The sequence below is a fragment of the Chelmon rostratus genome, chromosome 15 (genome assembly GCF_017976325.1).
Source record: "Chelmon rostratus isolate fCheRos1 chromosome 15, fCheRos1.pri, whole genome shotgun sequence".
Taxonomy (NCBI): Eukaryota; Metazoa; Chordata; class Actinopteri; order Chaetodontiformes; family Chaetodontidae; genus Chelmon; species Chelmon rostratus.
Genome location: NC_055672.1, coordinates 6,283,029 through 6,302,557, shown reverse-complemented (window position 1 = coordinate 6,302,557; position 19,529 = coordinate 6,283,029). Strand labels below are relative to the sequence as shown.

Here is a 19,529-nt window from a genome sequence, read left to right as displayed (position 1 = left end):
AAGTAGACTTCAGTGTACTCGAGCCGTCCTTGAGTACACTAGAGTAATACTCGAGTATACTTGAAGTGCAAATAGTTGCTAAACTGGTGCAGCTTTTACAAACTTTAAGTGAACTGAAGTCCACCAGTGAAAATCAGGATTCATGAACATTTAAAACACACTTACACACATACACATAATACAATTGTATTATATCAATATACTTCAAATGATTCATTAAAATTAAAGTACACTACAAAGGACTTGAAAATAAGTATACTTTATTACTGTTAAAAGTATTTGTAATTTAGTACACCTTTTAAAAGTACACTAAAGTACAATTTATAATACACTTACAACAAAGTACACTTTTTTAAGTACTTTGAAATACCACTTTAAGTGTTGCAGAATTAGTATAATCATTTCAACTTAATGACATCTATTCAGAAGTTTATAAGTAGATGTCAAACATACTTTAAATTAAGCACAACCAGTGAAAGTGTACTTCTAATGACTTTTCTATGCTGCTTTTCTGTTTCAATGATATTTCTAATACACTAAAGTCTACAACTGTTTGACCTGGGATGGATGAGACTGTGGGAGCTGTGTCATGATTCAACACTGTACATAAGAAGGTGTTTTAGTTCATTTTTCTGAGTAGATGCTCCTCAACGTCGATCAGACATGATTTATGGAAAATAATGTTCTCAAACACTCGACGTTATTGCTGAATTTAGCAGCGCAGGTCAGGAAAAACTCGACAGGATCATCTGAAACTATCAGGATTACCTCTGATCAGGGATGCAGCTTTTTTTTTATTCCTGTTTTTCATTCACTTTATGTGACAGTTCTTTTGAAAGAATTCAACCAAGAGCTGATTCATGTCAGTCTGCACAAAGGGAACAAGACGTGACTCGAAATCTGTGAACCCCCAGTTCAGATGATCATATAAAACACAGTCATAAGATGGCCATGTTTTGTTCCACATTAGCAGTCATTCTCGTGTGTTTTATACTTTGGTTCCCCAAACTACTTCCTTCTCCAAGCACAGGTGCCAATACAGTAATGAGTGAAGCTTCAGGTCAGAACTTTCTCACAGGTTCAGTAACAGCTACTGTTGTTGCTGCTGAGATGAGTTGACTAAACCTGCAGGGAGTCAGTGAAAGCATCAGTCAACTGCCACTACAGTCTGTTCCCCTGTTGTCTCAATAGCTCATAGCATAAAATACATATATTTTAAAGCATGTTTTTTATGTGTAACGTAGGAAAAGGCATCCTTTAATGCCTTTGTTTCAAAATTTAACCCATCTTTTAACAGATCACCTTCATCGTTTTTCAAATATTGATCGAAGAGCTTGAGGCAATAAACTTTGCCATCATTTACGTCTAATTTAATGTGATAGTTTTACAGCTTCTCGTCAGTGCTTCATCATCCTCACAGACCTGCTCTTTGATAGTAGTCGCCAGCTGTTGGTGTTCCGTGACATCTGTGTTTTGATTTGAAGTGATTTCAATCTCACTCGTTCTCCCACGCTTTATCTCCACGCTCTGGTATTGTGCGTTTCTTGCGCTGAGGGCTGTCGCCTCGAACACAGAGCAGCAGTATCGCTGCATCTCGTCAGTTACCCGCAGCGCGGCTCTGAACTGAGGCGACAATGGCGTCCTTTCATCAACTCTTACTTCTTTTTTCGGCCCTCGTCTCTCGTCTAATTCGTGCTCTCTGCTGTCTCTCGTCCCGCTCTGATTCAGTCTTCCCCTCGTTCTTTCTGTTTGCCTCTGTCCCTTTTGATATTTTCACTCTCCACGTCTCCCAGCTGTCTCACACTGAAAGGCATAAATACTTGACATTTTACTGCATTTTACTCGGATTTAACATGCAAAAACCCTATGTGTGTGTGTTTAATTATGGTAGCATTATGGTCTGCACTTAATTTCCAAAATCTATTTGATCGATTTGAGACAACATGCATAATATACCATTAAAAGCTTTCTGTATATTGAATAATTGGTTAATTGATTTTCCTGACAAAATAGTTACAGACATGCTCTGCTGAAAATAATCAGCTTCAGATGATGGATGTACAAATACTGCTGCATCTCCTTCTGTGACAACTAAAACTACTAAAAAGACTGATGATAATTCCCCTGCTGCTGTTTCTCTTGCAAAAAGAGAGAGAAGAGGTCAGAGGTCAAGGTCATCCGCACGGCAGCAACCCAGGAGCTGCTGCTCATTTTGGAAATGAGCCCTTTATGTCATTTTGACAGTAATAATAACCATCGTCACGACTTGGCTCTCTGCTGCAGCGCCGTTCCTTCACTGTGTCTCTGTCTGCAGGGTCTGACTCATCTCCATCAGCACAAGGTCATCCACAGAGACATCAAGGGACAGAACGTCCTGCTGACGGAGAACGCAGAGGTCAAACTAGGTCAGTCTGTCACCCAACCCCGCTCGACAAACTGGCTTTAGGATTGGGAGGGCAGGAGGAGGTGTCAGGTTTCACACGGCCCAGAGGTGTGTGCGTGGTTGCGTCTGTGCGCGTGAGGCTTTTCTGTCTTCTTTTATGCTGAATACCAGCCTACTCATCCCTCTGTGGCTCTGCCGCCGTCCGTGCTGCAGATTGCTGAAGAAGGAGCTCTCTCTAAAGCCCAGTGGGGAGGGGATTATAAAGTGTGTGTGTGTGTGTGTGTTTTTTTAGTAAATTGGGAAAGCTATTGCAGGTTGGGTAATTCGTTCCTGTTTAGAGTCCATTATCGAATTCAGTAAAGCCCACTGGTGTGCTTGCGCATCACCACACACAGTGAAAAACAAATGTTTAAGTACTTTGCAGACTGTATCCTGAAGTATTTTGTGTGTGTGTGTGTGTGTGTGTGTGTGTGTGTGTGTTTGTGTGTGTGTGTGTGTGTGTGTGCATTCGCCCTGTAGTGGACTTCGGTGTTTCGGCCCAGCTGGACAGAACAGTGGGAAGGAGGAACACGTTCATCGGGACGCCATATTGGATGGCACCGGAGGTCATCGCCTGTGACGAGAACCCAGACGCCACGTACGACTTCAAGGTGCTTCAGCAGCCTCCGGTCCGCCGCCGATGTGTGTCGCGCTTTTTGTGATCAGCCTGAGTGTTTAAGCGCTGTGTCTCTGTCGTTGCAGAGCGATTTATGGTCACTGGGAATCACAGCGATAGAGATGGCTGAAGGAGCCCCACGTACGTAACCGGTCGTTTAACCCCGCACCTCTGCTGCACGTCCTTTCTTAGCGCTACCGCATTAGATCAGTCCAGGCCAGTGCCGCTCATCTGCAGACACGGTTTTCTCGTGAAAATCTGCCCGAGCTCCAGTCAGTAATTGAGCACGGTAATCACGAAGGACATCACTCGGTTTTGTCAAGGATGATTCTAGTTCTAGTCTGGGATAGTGCCGGGCTGCAGTTTGGGAGAAGACCTCTAACTGGATGAGCCGCAGTGTGTGCTTATACAAGTTAAACATGTGTGTACATGCATGCGAACACGAGGCAGTCACATGAATTAGGATGCTGTCAGTGTCTGGCACGCAGAGGATGGACTAAAAGCTGTGAAATAATTGATCAGCAGCATTTATTCATGTCTTTTATTTATCATTTCCAGCTGCATGCGAGGTAACTCCAAGCCAGCTTTGACCATGTGAAAACCTGAAATAACCACATTTTTACGTGCACAACTGCTCATTTGTAAGATTGATGATCAACTTAGGTGTTATATAAGAAGACAAGCTCTAAGTGGGTGTGCAAAACTACTAGATTGTTATCAGTATTGACAGCATGTATTGATTAGGTGAGGGCTAACTCCAGCTGGCTTTGACTATATGCCATGATAATGTTTAGCGCAATTAGCAGGAAACATTCACCCTAACTCACCCATGTTTGGTGCCTGATTTTTGACTCTTCAGCGCTGTGTGACATGCACCCAATGAGAGCGCTCTTCCTCATCCCGCGCAACCCCGCCCCAAGACTCAAGTCAAAGAAGTGGTGAGTGTGGATCTCGGTAGTTGTGTTGGCCGTGCAGATAATCCGGAGGTAATCAGTTCAGACGTGCGCAGGGTTACGGCATTTCATGTGCTTCTTTGTGCCGATTCAGGTCGAAGAAGTTCCAGTCGTTCATAGAGAGCTGCCTGGTGAAGAGCCACGGTCAGAGACCCAGCACAGAGCAGCTCCTCAAGCACCCGTTCATCAGGGACCTGCCCAACGAGCGGCAGGTCCGCATCCAGCTGAAGGACCACATCGACCGCACCAAGAAGAAGAGAGGCGAGAGGGGTGAGGAATGTAGATGCACACACAGCAGTTTTCCATCACGCCACGAGCGACCCAGGTCTGATTCCATGTAACAAACAGTGTTAGTTCACCCAACGGCAGAGCAGGGCACGGACTCTGATGCCTTGCTGAGAAGTTGGAGGTGCGCCGCCTGTCACTCTCCATCTCGCAGCTCAACAAGGCTGCTCCTTCATGTCGCAGCAATATTTAAAACGTGTCTGTCATCAATTAAAACCCGATCACACGTTGTGTTTCCTGTGACTGTTTCACAGTAAAAGCCACCCCGTGTTTTGCCAGTTGAATGCTTTTAATGTGAAGCAGTGACAGCAGGAAATCCTGCTAGATTACAAACATTTTCTTTCCTACGAATCAACTGAATGTGTGAATGCAGTTTGAAATCTGTGTGGCAAAGGCGGACTCCGCCACTGACAATGACAACAAATATTTCGACAGTTAATTAATTGAATCTAAATACATTGAATAGCCACTGATGGAGAGCTGTCATGAATAGCTTCACAAGCTTGATTTCATTTGAGTGTGTGGCTGAAGTGTCGCCACACGCACACACACTCAAAGAACAAAAATGGCCGCAAGGGTGAGATGTGATACACTTTCACATGTAGACGACCTCTCACACACATGTGCCGTCACGTTCGCGGTTCTCAGCGAGTCTTGAAGGGAAAGTGACAGACGTCCACCTCGACACACAAACACACACCCTCCGTCAGTCAGAGCGGCAGGTTGACACCCGCACACACAGCCGCGGCAGTAAGAAGCACATTAACCGCTTGAAGAAACAACATACTGCGGGCCGGACGTCGCGGTGATGTATAGAAACGTCTCTTCACTGTGGAGGCCGCGGCTTTCTCCTGCTGTCACTTGGACACATTCGGAGGACGGGTCCGCGTGGATGTGTCTCAGGAAGCGTCGGGCGGCATCTGCACCCGTTATGCTTTAAGCCCCGTTTGACTGAAATGGCTGCGAGCTAATGTTCTCCGCCTCGCTACACACAGTAAAATTACAATTTATACTCTTATTCAAAGCGCTAAAAGAAAGCGCCTGAAGGGGAGAAGATCCGAGAATGCCGAAATCGTGAGCGGTTTGGTAATGATCAAAGGTAGTTCAAGTGAAAAATGGCTTTGCTCTCTGCTGGTTATTGCCCTACTCTACCTTATTCTTTTCTCCTGTTTTTATTATTTAAATTTCCCTGTCTCCATCAGATGAGACAGAGTATGAGTACAGTGGCAGCGAAGAGGAGGATGAAGAACGAGACATGGGGGAACCCAGGTCGGCGCCTTCGCAAACCTACACACATGTAAACGCAAGCATTTTCCCATTTGCATTTTTGACATCTCATATTGCTCCTGCTCCGCTCCCAGCTCCATCATCAACATCCCGGGCGAGTCCACCCTGAGGCGGGACTTCCTGCGCCTCCAGCTGGCCAATAAGGAGCGCTCGGAGGCGCAGCGGCGGCAGCAGCTGGAGCAGCAGCAGAACGAGGAGCACAAGCGCTTGCTGTTGGCCGAGAGACAGAAGCGCATCGAGGAGCAGAAGGAGCAGAGGAGGCGGCTGGAGGAGGTAAGCCGGGCGAGGCGGAAGAGGAAGGATTGACCATGACCTTTGACCCCTGTGACTGCACCAATACTTACATTCATAACGTCCCAAGTTCAGGGATATACCAGATGTAGGATAATTCAGATCTAATTCAGCTGCTCTCAACATATTCAAGCACCAAAAGCCAATTGAAGCCCTCAGTTCTCCTCTTCTTGCTCTCTACTTTCAAATCTTACATTGGGTGGAGGCTGCAGGAGAGCGCTACACACACACACACACACACACACACACACACACACACACACACACAGCCTTTCCCCAGTGTCCTGCTCTTAGTTCCAGAGAGCAGGCTTACAGAAAGAAATCCTTAGCCCATAATCTGTGCGCTCTCTCTGGGTTCCCACCAGGACTTGCCTCCCAGCGCACGGCTAAGCACCACGACTTGACTCGACTAACATGACCCCTCTGCTGAGGGCCGGGCGTGTGCCCGCTTGTGTGCGAGAGTGAATATGTTGGCGCGTTGTGCGCGTGTTGCGTGAAGGTGCCACACGCATCTCTGCCGTCTGCGCAGAGACGCAAAGAGACGCGTCGTTGCGCTGTGATCCCGAATCGTCTCGTGCTTCCCTTTGCAGCAGCAGCAGCGCGAGCGCGAGCTGAGGAAGCAGCACGAGAGGGAGCAGAGGAGGCGCTACGAGGAAATGGAGCAGCTCCGTCGAGAGGAGGAGAGGAGGCACGCAGAGCGAGAACAGGTTCGTACACTTATTGTAGTTTTATATTACAAGAATATCACTGCATGCAGACGGACAGTGTGGTGCCACAGAAATTTGTAACACGATGACAACTTGAGTCCAAAATCCCTCATTTGCCCTTAAACTTTCTGTTGTTTTCTGTTTCTTTTTATGGCTCATCTTCCCCCGTCTTCCTGACTCACTCTGATTCTACTTGTCTCCTTAAATTACCTCAGAGGCGTGTTTTCCTAATGTTATTTTTTTTTCAGTTTCAGGCACACAGAACTTGGGACATTTTTAATCTGATGATACATTGTTTTTCTGCGCTCGTGGCCCCGTCCTCATGTGGTGTCATTGGGTCACTTTCTTCCTCTCATCTGGATCTTAAGCACCACTGCCTTCTTTCCCTCTGATTATGTGCATATTTTGTTTTGTCGCCCATATTTCAGTCTAGCTATTAGCTGAAATGTTGCACAAAATTAAAACGCAAAAAAGATTTTTCTCCATCAGTTGGCTTAAAGTGAATAAACAGAAATTCTAAAATGGATCCAAATGAAAAACTGAGTATAGTGAGAGAAAAAGTGTCAACTGACACTCAAGATAAACCCTCAGCAATATTATAAGGCTCCAACTAATGCTGGTCTGCCACGATATAGGAGCAATGAGTAGGAAAGTGCTCTATAGGTCGAGTGGATTGAAATTTTATGCTCTTTCTACAGATATCGAGACAACCATGCAGATCACAAGTTAAATATTTAGTTTTCTTGAAATAACAAAGCTCGTTTTCCCATTTGTTGTAAATATGTGATTTTATATCTTGGTCTTTACATTATGGCTAATTATTGGCTTACATAATAGTGGTCAACCTAAAGCAGATGTGTTACTATCCAGCAGGCTACAACCAAGAGAAAAGGGGACGTGAGAAAGAAACTGCTCAACCTGGTGGCTGTTTGAATGAAGTAATAAAGCATTTTATTGCGCCGTTCAAACACCGATCTATAATAGACATTTTCATCTTCAATCAGTTGCTACAGCGGTCAAGATGCCGTCCGTCCGTGCTGTCGTGGCACTCCCGCTCTCTGATGAACATGCAGAGTAATCAGAGGAAGCAACCTTTTATTTTCTCCTGATAAATTATCTGGTTATCTCCAGAACCCTGCTTTGTATGTTCCCAGATTACGAGATAAATGAACCCGTTATCACGAGAAAATGAGCTGTGTCATCCCGAGATAACGAGATAATTACCTCACGATCTCCATGTGACGCCATTCAAAAAATAATTGCGAGCGCCATAAAAGAGACTGTTGATTTTATTCATTTCAACAAATGCTTCTCCGGCTTTATTTATTTATGCAAACTCTCATGCAGAAAAAGCGGAATATTTTCAAGAATGCATAAAAAACCTCATATAATTTGATCGTTCTGTATCTCTCCTGCTGTCTTGTCCTCTCGTTGAACCTCCTGCTGCTCTGCTGTGTGTTTTGTGTCCGTCTTGGTCTCTCTTTATCGCTCTGTTGCTCTCCTCCCACGCCTTTCAAGTGTTTTGGAAAGATATATTCAAGCCTCTTTTTTTTCCCCCCTCTGCCTCTTTGTCATTTTTCCTTTGTAACACATTACAGCTGTTCGGGAACACGGTCTTCTTCGCTTCATCTGACTCTCATCTTTCTCCTCATTCACAGCCACCTCAGGAGATTATCTTCTCTATTTCTCTTTCTATCCCTGTCCTTTCTCTCTCTCCGTCTGTGTTTGCACGTTCAGATTTCCTGATTTTCGGTCTATTTCTATCTCCTTGTGCCGACATGCTGCTCAGGAGTATATCCGTAGACAGCTGGAAGAGGAACAGAGGCAGTTAGAGATTCTCCAGCAGCAGCTACTACAGGAACAGGCATTACTGCTGGTAACCACAGCCCTCCCATGTGCAACTACTGCTCCCCATCTGTGCTGTGTGACCCCCAATCCCCACTGCATGCCCCCGTGTGGCAGTCATACAAGAGGAACTGACTGTGAGGGAGTCCACAGTCTGAGTCACTCAACCTGTTGGCTACAGATTTGAGGGAAACGTGAAGCTGCTCATCTCTAATGCTTGTGTTGAATTTATTTAGACCACTGATTGCATGTACAGTACCATTGTGTTGGCTGGATCTCAAAGGATTCCCCAGAGGGTGCAGGACAAAAACTGTGTTGTCAGCCGCAGTCATGTTTGGCCACAGAAGAGAGAACGACCAAGAAAAACGGGTTTGTTTTCCAGGATGCGTTATTAGTCTGAGGAATTCACAATATGTCTTGTCCTGGTGAAACATAGTAAAGGGGAACATGCAGAGTCGGCACGGAAACCTTTTGAGATCCAACCCATGCAAACTCCAGAGGCCACAGCCCAAAACCAAAGGATGTGCTGTTGCCTGAAAAATGATGTCTTCCCCTTTCCTCCCTACTGCCGTCCTTCCTGCTTCCATCCTCCTTCCCTCTCAGCACCCCCTTCCTCTCCCCTGTTTAATAAGCCCTATGTCCAGCAATTTCCTAGCCTCCTTTGTCCATCATGTTGTGATCATTACTGTGAAAAGTGTGTGTTCCAGCAGTCAATACTTGTGGTCATCAGTTCTGTTTTGCATGATTTTGCAAACATTCTCTCTAGCGTTAGAAGCAGGCCAGTCTCTCATCTCTACCCTCCCTCCCGTGCACCCTTTCTCCCTTCAGGAGTACAAGCGTAAGCAGATAGAGGAGCAGCGGCAGGCGGAGCGGCTACAGAGGCAGCTCCAGCAGGAGAGGGCCTACCTGGTGTCTCTGCAACAGCAGCAGCAGCAGCAGCAGCAGCAGCAGCAGCAGGAGGGAAGGCAAGCAGAGAAGAAGCAGCTTTACCACTACAAAGACATCATCAATCCGAATGACAAGCCTGCCTGGGCTAAAGAGGTGCGTCGCAACATGCATGACGCACAAAGACATGCATGCAATTCTGAATACGTTATGTTCCAAAATGTGCACGTATTGGTGATGATCCCAGTGATTTTGTACGCACCCAGTGGCCGTCTCGTGCTGTTCGTGTCTTATTCAGCAGGTCTTGCTAGAAGCAGCAGCCCCGAGAGGAAAGTAGAAGGAAGAAAGTGTGGAGACCTCGCTGTTTGCATCTGAAGATGCTTGAGAATTAACGCTCGATAGTCTCACTGTGACGTCTGCCTTGTGTGTCTTTGTCGTGTTGCTTACCCTCCTCTGACTCTGACTCCTAGGTCCCGAAGCAGCAGCATGTTCAGGGTAACCCGCCCCACTCCCAACTGCGACATCACCAATCGTTCAACCAGCCGGCTTCATCCGCTGGCTCTCACGGCCAACACAGAGCTCAAGCCCCTAGGCGAACCCCATCCCATGGTGCCCAGCTCCTCTCCACTCACCTCCCTCATATCCGTATTTCGCTAGACCCAGGAGAACCCCTAGATCCTGGGCTGAAGCAGGAAATAAGTCAGCAGGTTAGAGAGTTTAGGGCTCAGAAACTTAGTCAGAGGGGACGCAGCCCAGGGCCCATCCGAGAACACAACCAAGCTGCTAGCCAAGGGCCCGGTAAGGGACCTAGCAAGAGCCATAAAGAGCAGTTTAGTCAAGGGCCAGTCAGCCAGTCTAATCTAGTACCCAACCCTTATCCTCTGGGGCCCAGTAATCAGAAAGAGAAGCCTAGAGACAGGCCTCTCTCTGCCCCCAATCAGGCAGCCATCCAGGGGCTAATGTCTGCCGACCCACAGCTAAAGGCCCTTCAACCTTATCCTCAGTCCCCAGGACAGGTCCAGAAACCCCGGTCTGGATCTAACCCTGTTTCCAACCCCGCGGTCAAACTGGTTAGTGGCTGTCCTCGTGCCAGGTCTCACTCGCCTCGCTGTAAAATAGATGTAGATATAGAACCGGAGTATCAGGGAGGGTGGCAGACAGGGGTGAGGCCGGCCATCAGCCACGAGAGCCTTAGGGTGTCCTCGGACTGGGAGGTCACGGCATTTGACCCGGCTGTCCCCCTGTCTCGATCCTTCCCTGCCAATGCTCTCCACTCCGCCCTAGCTAGACAAACAAACTCCTACTCAACTGCCTCCAACAGAGGCAATTTTCTTCAAGTCCCTGATAACAATCACTTCTTTCCCCCTGCTTCTGATTCGGATAGAAGAGGATGGAAAGAGGGGCAGAGTGCAAGAAGAGGTTGCTCCTCTATGAGTGACCTCAGTGCCTCAGCCCCGGCAGACATACTCAGATGTAACCTGGCTGAGGTCAGACAAATGAGGAGTCACTCCTCTCACCACTGCCTCCCCACCTCTCCAACCACTCCAGCCCCTTGGTTGAGCCTTTCCCCTCGCACCTCTCCAAAAAACTCAGCCTCTCTCTCCCCCCCGTCCTCAGGCTCGTGGTCCATCAGCACCCTGTCCCCTCCGTTCTCTCCTGATGACCTCGTGTCCAACATGGCCCACGAATCTCCAATTATCCACACCCACCTCTTCTTGCCTGACCATACCTCCTTTCCCCTCCTCATCTCACCAGCCTCTAGCCCTCGCTGCTTCCCAGGTGGCTCTCCAGTTGGATCGCAGACCCAGATCTGCATCAGATATGTTGGAATGGAGTGCTAGGCCCTTGTCTAGCACACATGTATAGGAACACACACATTTTTGTACTTCGACATTTGAAATCATGTATTCCCTTGCTCAAATCCTAATATTAACCATAATTAAGTGAACTCCAACCCTTATCCTAGAAGTTGCACCTTGTGTTGCCTTCACTACCGGCTCATACAGCATGAAGGTGATGGCACACACACTTCCGCCATAACTCCAGATTTACTTATAAATGTCTACTTGATATTTACAGCCAAATTGACCTTTCAAATGAAACCTGTAGCCCAAAGAAATTTGCTCTCTCGGCCACAAATCGAAACATATACTACATCTTTACGAAAACCAACGTTAACCTTCAAACAGCCATTTTCTCATAGCCTTAAAGTCAAATCAGTCCTCAGGAAGAAAGAAGTACAAGAGCTTACATGCTGTACATTCATGCACACACTCAGCGTACATTAAAGACCTGTAAATACATATACAATACATTTATTTCTAAGAAATAGACGTTTTTTATAATTTTTATTTGATACAGCTGCAGTTTTCACGTGTTTTATGCTCAAAATATTCTGGGACTGAGATCCAAAGGAGAGGTGCCCAAGCCCCCTGATCCATCGGTAGCTTAGTTAAGCACAGCCCAGCCTCAACGCCCCCACCCCGCCAGCCACCTTGTCACCCTAATCAGAGTTCCCCACAATGCACCAAGGCAAGCCCCCTCCTAGACATATTGGTGTCATCGGAGAAACACCCAACTTCTTTTTAGGTCAGTCAACCAGTCGATCAGATCCCGTCATGGTGATGGGTGCGGGCCAAGCGGTGGTGGGATCCTACTAGACGAACCTGAGTCCTCAGAGGGCGCCCTCCGTCCTTCCTCGCTTCTTTCCTGTCGTAGTGTAGCTGCGCCAGTGGCCTCGACTAACTAACTAATGCTCAGTTTTTTAATATCTGCTAGAGTAGAAGGAGCTTTTGGGTGATAGGCTGGAACTCTTGATGCACAAGCAGCATTACCCAAAAGGTTTTTCCTCTGCGCAGGACTCCACTAACAGCAAATCTTTCTTTCTCTTAAAGGTGAATGGACGTTCATGCTAACCTTGGACACTTTCCTTTGCACTTCATCAGTAGTTGCGTCCTAACTAACAGAATATTTGCTGTGTATGTCATCACCAGCGTAGTCGGCTCCCTTGCGGGCAACTAACAAAGATTTGAGAAATGACACAGTATTGCATAGTTGTTCCAACCCAAATCATAATCTTGAATAATCCTACTGGATTATGAGCTCATGTGGAATTACAGAAAGCCTCCGAAGGGGATAGTTCTCATTGCACACGCATGTTTACCTGGGGGATATTGACACTATGCCCTGCTGAGCCATGACTCAACCCTCCACCAACCGTTGAGTAGATTGTTTGGAGTGGAGAAGTGTGATTTGGGCGGCTGGGAGCATTCCTCGGAGCCTTCCCTCGCTGCGCAGCAGATAATCTGATAATCTGATTACTCTGGCAAGAGGAGCTTTCTGCCTTCCTCACTCAGATATTTGGTGCTTGTTTGGCACTGACGCACTCCCCCACAAGTCGGCAGAAACAGTCACTCAGGCTCTTATGTAGACCAACAATCAAACATGTGTGCATGCTCTGCCTTCGTACGGAGGGAAATCAGTGATTTTGGTTTGAATGTGGTGTCCGCTGAAGAAGATTAGGAGTGATTCTTGACCCACAGCCATCAGACACTTGTACTCCTCAGCTTTATGGAGACACACATAGACCAACAAGTAGATGGAGGAAATAGGGAAGCAAATCTGCAGTGTGTGTCATGTTGGTACTTGCAGCCTGCTTTATGAGATTTTAGATATTCCTTTGGGGCTTTCCCAGCTTGGGATGAATAAAGTATATCTATCTATCTTTCTGTGGAAGTCTGGATTGTAGTTCTCAAGAGAGAGAAGAAGAAAAACAGGTCCTGTAATGAGTCATGATACAATATGCAGATATGGGAAAACACAACAAACGGTTATTTGAGAAAACACACCACGCTCTCCCACAAGACTGAGGGATGTGACGGTTGTCTGGTGGCTTGTTGGGGTGCATGTTTGGGGAGCGACACCCGCAGTGGGTGAAGCGCTGCAATTGGTTGCGCTGCGTGCTGAGCTGTGAGTGACAGCGGTGTGTGACCTGTCCCAGGTGGAGGAGCGCTCTAAGCTGAACAGACAGAGCTCCCCGGCGCTGCAGCACAAAGTGTCCAACCGCATCTCCGACCCCTCCCTCCCTCCCCGCTCCGAGTCCTTCAGCAGCGGGGGCATGCAGCCCGCCCGCACCCCACCCATCCACCGCTCCATCGAACCACAGGTGTGTGTGTGTGTGTGTGCAAAAGAAGGCATGTGAATGTTTGGTGTTTTTCCTAGTGACTGGTATATCCTAACAAATAACCACAAACCTCTTTGCTTCTTGAGCTCTGTTAAAAGTGGACGTTTAAAAGTCTGTCTCTCTTTCATTTCTCTGTCTCCCTCCTTACCCTCTTTCCCCTTTCTGTCTTATTGTTCTTCATCTCGGTCCATGTTCTGCCATTGTCTTTCCCCACAATTCTTCATTTTCACCCTTTCATTCATTTTGCTGCCTCCTACTTTCCTCCTCTATCCTGCTGGCTCTGACTCGCTTCCTTTCCCAACCTTCTTTTTTCACTCCATCACTTTGTGCCTCATTTCTTTCCTCCTTTTTTTGCATCTTACCTTCTTTCTCTTCCCTCCTTTGTTCTGTCCTCTAACCTATACACCATCATCCTCCTACCCGACTCACCCCCCTCATCCCTCCCTCTGTCATTCTCTCTCTCCTTCTCTCTCCCTCCTCCAGATGGCTCACCTGGTTCCAGTGAAGACCCACACCAGCTCCATGTCCGGCTCTCAGTCTCTGCAGGACCAGACGGGCTCAGCTCTGGGTGAGGGCGTCAGCGTAGGGTCCCCCAGGCCCGAGATGCCTCGCCAGAACTCAGACCCCACTTCTGACACCCCGGGACCCCCGGTGCGCATCACAGGCAGGGAGGAACGGGACAGAGACAGGGATCGGGACAGGACCGCCTGGCTAAGAGACGAGGACATCCCACCCAAGGTGAGAGAGTTGCAATCAGAAAGGAAGTGGTGGCATTATGTCAGAGCTGAGCAACACTGTTTGTGTGTTGTAGTGAGTTTTGTATTGATTATTAGTTTCACTACACCTTTAGTGTAGTGCAGTAGTGCATTTGCATTTCTTGGTAATTTAAGTTAGGTATGAAAACATGTTCTTTGCATCATGCCAGCTGTATTTCAGTACTGGTTTGACATTAAACGCTGTGTCACCTCTCCGGGGTGCAGCAAATGCACAGTTTCACAAAGTTTAATCAGCTTTTGTTGAAAACTTGGGATTGTGATGCTGACTTTGATACAAGGAAATGCAAACATGATGTGCAGTACCCTGACTTTATCTAATTCCACTTTGTTGGCATTGTAAACCAGGACAGGTGTAACACTACCATCCGATCAACATGACTCACGAGCAGAGTACTTAGAGCGTCGCTGCCAATGGTTCAGTGCGCCAGATGCTTTACTGTACCGCCACACGACTTTATTAATGATATGATTGACAAAAACATGCTGCCTACCATCTCTGAGCTCCTTGTTTGCGGACTAAAAACCAAGCCGTGCCAGCAACGGTGACCTTCTTCCTGTGTGTCCAGGTCCCCCAGAGGACCACTTCCATCTCCCCTGCCTTGGTCAGGAAGAACTCCCCTAATGGAGGAGTGGGCCTGGGCCCTCGCACAGGCTCTCAGCTCATACGGGCCAGGTAAAACTCATACTAGCACAATGTCCACCTCTGAAGTCTAAACTAAACATCTGATATAACTTTTGTGGTCTAGATCATCCTTTAAGCCACTTTTTAATGCACTTAAGCAGACTGGTTTGATACTTTTATTTTTTTACTTTTAGTTATTATCTTTTGTTGTTCTTTAGGGATTTTAAATGGATTTCCTGTGTTTTTATTGCATAATCTTAAAACATGATTTAATGCCATTAAATCATGCCGCTGTCCATTATAGTTCCATTATCCATCTTACGTGTGAAAAGCATGATGCTTCCACAATGCACGCATCTGTTTTATACACGTATGTTGTAGAATTTTAAAGAACTTAGAAATGAGTGGAATTGTTTTCCCCCTGCTTCAGTAACCCAGACCTGCGGCGCTCAGACCTCTCTCTGGACGCCATGCTGCAAAGAACTTCCTCCAACTCGTCATCCTCCTCCTCCCCTTCGTCTCAGGGAGGCTCAGCCGAGAGGAGAGGTACGAAAACGCACTCACGTGCACATGCACGCACCCCGAAATGAAAACTGACATGCACACGTGTACGCTGGCAAACACGCAGACAAGCTTGCATGAAAACAATTAAACACCGGTGCATCTACTCGCTCTTGCGTGCGCGCAAGTGCGGACACAGAAACGCACCAACGTCCACGTACGCTCACAGGGCTTCACCGAGTTTCAGAGGCTATCAGCGGGACATTGTCAGTTTCAGTTCTGCTCTGATCAACCTGTCTGATGTGCCCTGTTACTCTCAGCCTCAGGAGAGATAGAAGAGAGGAAATAAGAGAGGGTGATAGAGGGAGGCGTGCAGGGATGTGTCAAACAAGAGGCCAGAGGGATATCTAAGATATGCATGGATCTCCCCTTGACAAACACATGGCAGAGAGGTAGGCTGAAGGATGGGAGGGCTGGTTCGCCTTCATGCATATTGAATGTTATTACCATTTTGCAACGGGTTTGACAGCAAATATGGCAGAAATGTAAAACATGAGACAGATAGTGTCAAGACAGGGCAAGAAAAATAAGAATATTCAATGAGTGTACAGTTATGAAGAGACACCTGTCCGTTTTTTGGGCTATTTTAATGAAGCTTATTCATGTATGTAGGTCAAACGTGTAATTGCTTCCTTGTTATGGTCAGGTCAAACCAAGCAGGAAGGATCCCCTCCTGGAGCCAATCAGGAGGCAAAGCCCAAACAGGAGGAGGGCCGTGAATCAGCCAGACCCAGCAGACCTGCAGTGAGTCGCACACACATGTTCACTTCCTATCACAGAAATCTCCCCTGTGGGAATCTTCTACAGGCCTCTTCTCCTTTTTTCTGCTATTCATCTGGTTCTTTATCTCTCTCTCTGCCTCCTTCTCTTTGTCCTCCCATCCTTCAGAGCTATAAGAAAGCCATAGATGAGGTTAGTGACACTTGAGTCCCCTTTCTTTTATCCCGGTTTTCCTTTGCCTCGATCTTCAGAGCCCCCCTGTTTCCCCTGGCATGGTGGAATTTCACGAGAAGATGCCGTTTTATTTCAACATGAGGGCGTGATGGCGATGGCAGTGCATGTGTGCTTCTACACACATACCTGAGAGAGTGTATGTGGACGCGTGCTTGTGCGGGTGTGTGTGTGTGTGTGTGCATGCATGTGTTGCGCGTGGGTGTGCGTAGCGTGAACTGCCAAGCACCTGAACAGTCTCTGAATCTCTTCTCCTGTTTCTTTATTGTCACGGTTACCGGTCAGGAGGAGCTGGTAAGCCCACCGTGTATGACGGTCTTTCCCCCCGTCTGCATGATTTGGTCTGATCCATCAGCTGGGTGGAATGGGGAGGGGAGGAACCACGGGCCAGTTGGCATGGGGGTGAATGGTAGAGGAGGTGCAGATTGATGCTGCCCTCCTCTCGTACTTCAAGCCTGATTATCTGCTTCTCTATTCTTACGACCCTTCTTTACAAAGTCGATATGCTGCTTGTGAGCGGATAAAAGGGCTGATCTGTGATCACTTTTTAATGTCTCAAAGTAAAAGTTTTAGTGTGGCTAAGCAGAAAAAGTGGTTGCAGATAAGCACTATTGTCTCTGGAGACCCAGATGTTTGTGTGACAACAAATCAGTTGTCCTCCTGTCCTGATGCTACGGTTTGTCCCTCTCTTTGCCCCTCTCTGCTGCCCTCATCCTTGTGTGTGATTTGGTCTCCTCAGGCTCTGATACTGATGATACAGAACTGATGAACTAATTGACTTTTCCTCTTCCTCCTCTCCTCTTCTGTTCCTCTCTATAGGACCTAAGTGCATTGGCAAAGGAGCTCAGAGAACTGAGGGTAGAGGAGGGCAGCAGACCTCCAGTCAAGGTACAACAACTTTTATAATTGTGAAGATGATGAGACAGTTGCAGAGTAAAAACATAATAAAGCTAAAATGTTATTTCTGAAAATCTGAAAAGAACTTTATTAATTAAAATATCTATTTCTTTTTGCAAAATGATGGTCGTCTCTGATAAGTCTAAAATACAGTAGTTTTCTTGTCTTGTCATATTTTTTTGTGTATTTTCAGTAATACATTTTTTCTATTCATGTTTGCTATCTTGCACTCTTCTGCTTCCTTGCCTTCATTGGCACATTGCGACATACTTTGAGCATTACTGCCACCATCTGCTGATCACTGGAGTGGCATGAAACCAGAATCAGGGACGTGTGTCGAGTTTCCTCTGTGCTCATCTGCTCGTGTGCACAATGCAGACAAAACAAGTTTGTGAAAAGTTTGCTCTCCAGCACCACTAGTGGTGAAAAACTCCACATGGTACCTTTAATCTCTGGAAGCACATATCTGCATATGAATGCAGAATCTGCAGACGAGGGACAAGATTTTTGTCTCGGAAGTGGACTGGTGTCCATTTGTAGTCCGCTTGTCATTGGAGTTTTTGACCTTTGAGCAGGCGTTGCATGCAGGTAAACAGTCCATGTGGAGAACAAAAGAGACAGAATGCATGTCCTGAAATGCATCAGCCATCGTTGAAGATATAGCTTTAATTAGCTTTCTTATTTATTTATCTGCATTTATATGCAGACAGCTGCTTATAGAAATTAGACAAAATGTCTTTGGAAAGAGTCTGAAGTTGCTAATTGGCCTGTAAAGAATGATCGGCACATCAAAGAGGAAGTCTTTGATAGCCTGATATCTGTTGTTTGGGATATCTGTTGGCTACACCAGAAGCCCTGAAACAATGCTTGTTGCCCTCAGAGGTGAAATTGCAGCCAGATCGGGGTAATGTGAATAATTCCAGTGTAAAAACATTCGACATGAGCAAAAGAAAATAAGAGACAGAATGGGTGTAGGAGACATAAACACTGCTGTTTCTGACCAGTTCTGTTTATTTGTCTCTCCATCTAAAGGTGACAGACTACTCGTCCTCCAGTGAAGACTCAGAGAGCAGCGATGAGGACGGGGAGACGGTGGGACACGATGGGACTGTTGCTGTTAGCGACATCCCTCGCATCATGTGAGTCGTCCCCCCTGCTTTCGTTCTTCCCTCGCTGGGTTTTGTCAAGCTGGACTCGTCAGTGTTCGTTTCCGTTGAGATATGCGTGTCCGTGGAATATGCGCCATGCCAGTAGCTTGTCGGCAGAACTGCTTTGTAAATAATCATATGTGTGTGTTTGTGTTTTTGTGTGTGCGCTGCAGGCCAGCGGTGCAGAGCAGCGGTGAGTCGTATGGCGGGCTGACAGAGGACTCTCTGGGAGACGCCTATAATAGCTCCAAGGATGGCACTCTAGTGATGAGAGAGGTGATGAATGCCCGCACACACAGAAGCCACATGCATTAAGAAAGAAAGGATGAAAAAACTTTAGAAAATATTGTATTTGTTTATATTCCGCTATCAAACTGGGCTCATTTATCTGCCACCACTATCTTCATTTGCTTCACGACATTATATCTACTCGTTTCTCTCGCTTTTCCGTCTCTCAGGCAGAGGAGAGGAGGAGAGGTGGTCACACTGAGAGTAACGGGTTCGGGAATCACAGTAACAACGGAAACCTCCCTGACCTGGTGCAGCAGAGCAACTCTCCCTCAGCCACACCCACCACAGCCCTGCAGGAACTGGGCGACATGGCTGAGGTCCGAATGCATTAAGTCTTAATATTACATCACAAATCTACTAATTATTGAATAATAAGTAATAAATGACTCAGTGACTTCGTAATTTGTGTCTCGCATCTGACATTAAGTCGAGCACTTTCAGATTAAAAGTCCTTTTTATCTCATAATTGCGTAAATCTGAACTGTCAGAAACAAAAGGGGAGGAAAGTCTGGGCAGTGTGTGTCTGCAGGCTGCTGCTAATTGCTTCCTCACTGTTTTCTCTGCTGCAGTTTGGTGTGGGCGGGTCCAAAGCGTCCTTCACCCCATTTGTTGATCCACGCGTCTACCAGACCTCGCCCAGTGACAACGATGAGAACTCAGCAGCAGGTGAGGAAAGCATAGGAAAGCATTAGTCACATGTCTTAAATGTTTAACCTTACGTTTTTTACTGTCACTGAACCATGATCATCAGTGAGATGTGCACAGCTGTCAGAATGTGTCAAATCTTCGTCTTTTTTTTTCTTCTATGC

At 46.8% G+C, this 19,529-nt stretch overlaps 1 protein-coding gene across 2 annotated transcripts in view; it reads left to right on the top strand.

The window, feature by feature from the left end:
* The window catches only part of tnika (TRAF2 and NCK interacting kinase a), a 62,197-nt gene that overhangs the window by 33,410 nt on the left and 9,258 nt on the right, over window positions 1-19,529 (top strand). The window contains exons 6-25 of one of the 2 annotated variants that reach the window (XM_041953588.1): window positions 2,315-2,405; window positions 2,903-3,033; window positions 3,125-3,179; window positions 3,898-3,976; window positions 4,086-4,261; window positions 5,479-5,545; window positions 5,638-5,836; window positions 6,445-6,561; window positions 9,235-9,447; window positions 9,762-10,361; window positions 13,292-13,456; window positions 13,958-14,212; window positions 14,817-14,923; window positions 15,303-15,418; window positions 16,080-16,177; window positions 17,204-17,272; window positions 18,314-18,420; window positions 18,603-18,705; window positions 18,888-19,037; window positions 19,290-19,386. In XM_041953588.1, the coding sequence (XP_041809522.1) occupies window positions 2,315-2,405; window positions 2,903-3,033; window positions 3,125-3,179; window positions 3,898-3,976; window positions 4,086-4,261; window positions 5,479-5,545; window positions 5,638-5,836; window positions 6,445-6,561; window positions 9,235-9,447; window positions 9,762-10,361; window positions 13,292-13,456; window positions 13,958-14,212; window positions 14,817-14,923; window positions 15,303-15,418; window positions 16,080-16,177; window positions 17,204-17,272; window positions 18,314-18,420; window positions 18,603-18,705; window positions 18,888-19,037; window positions 19,290-19,386 (2,995 nt within the window). The remainder of the gene's footprint in view (window positions 1-2,314; window positions 2,406-2,902; window positions 3,034-3,124; window positions 3,180-3,897; window positions 3,977-4,085; window positions 4,262-5,478; window positions 5,546-5,637; window positions 5,837-6,444; window positions 6,562-9,234; window positions 9,448-9,761; window positions 10,362-13,291; window positions 13,457-13,957; window positions 14,213-14,816; window positions 14,924-15,302; window positions 15,419-16,079; window positions 16,178-17,203; window positions 17,273-18,313; window positions 18,421-18,602; window positions 18,706-18,887; window positions 19,038-19,289; window positions 19,387-19,529) is intronic. The other variant, XM_041953587.1, reaches the window with a different exon arrangement.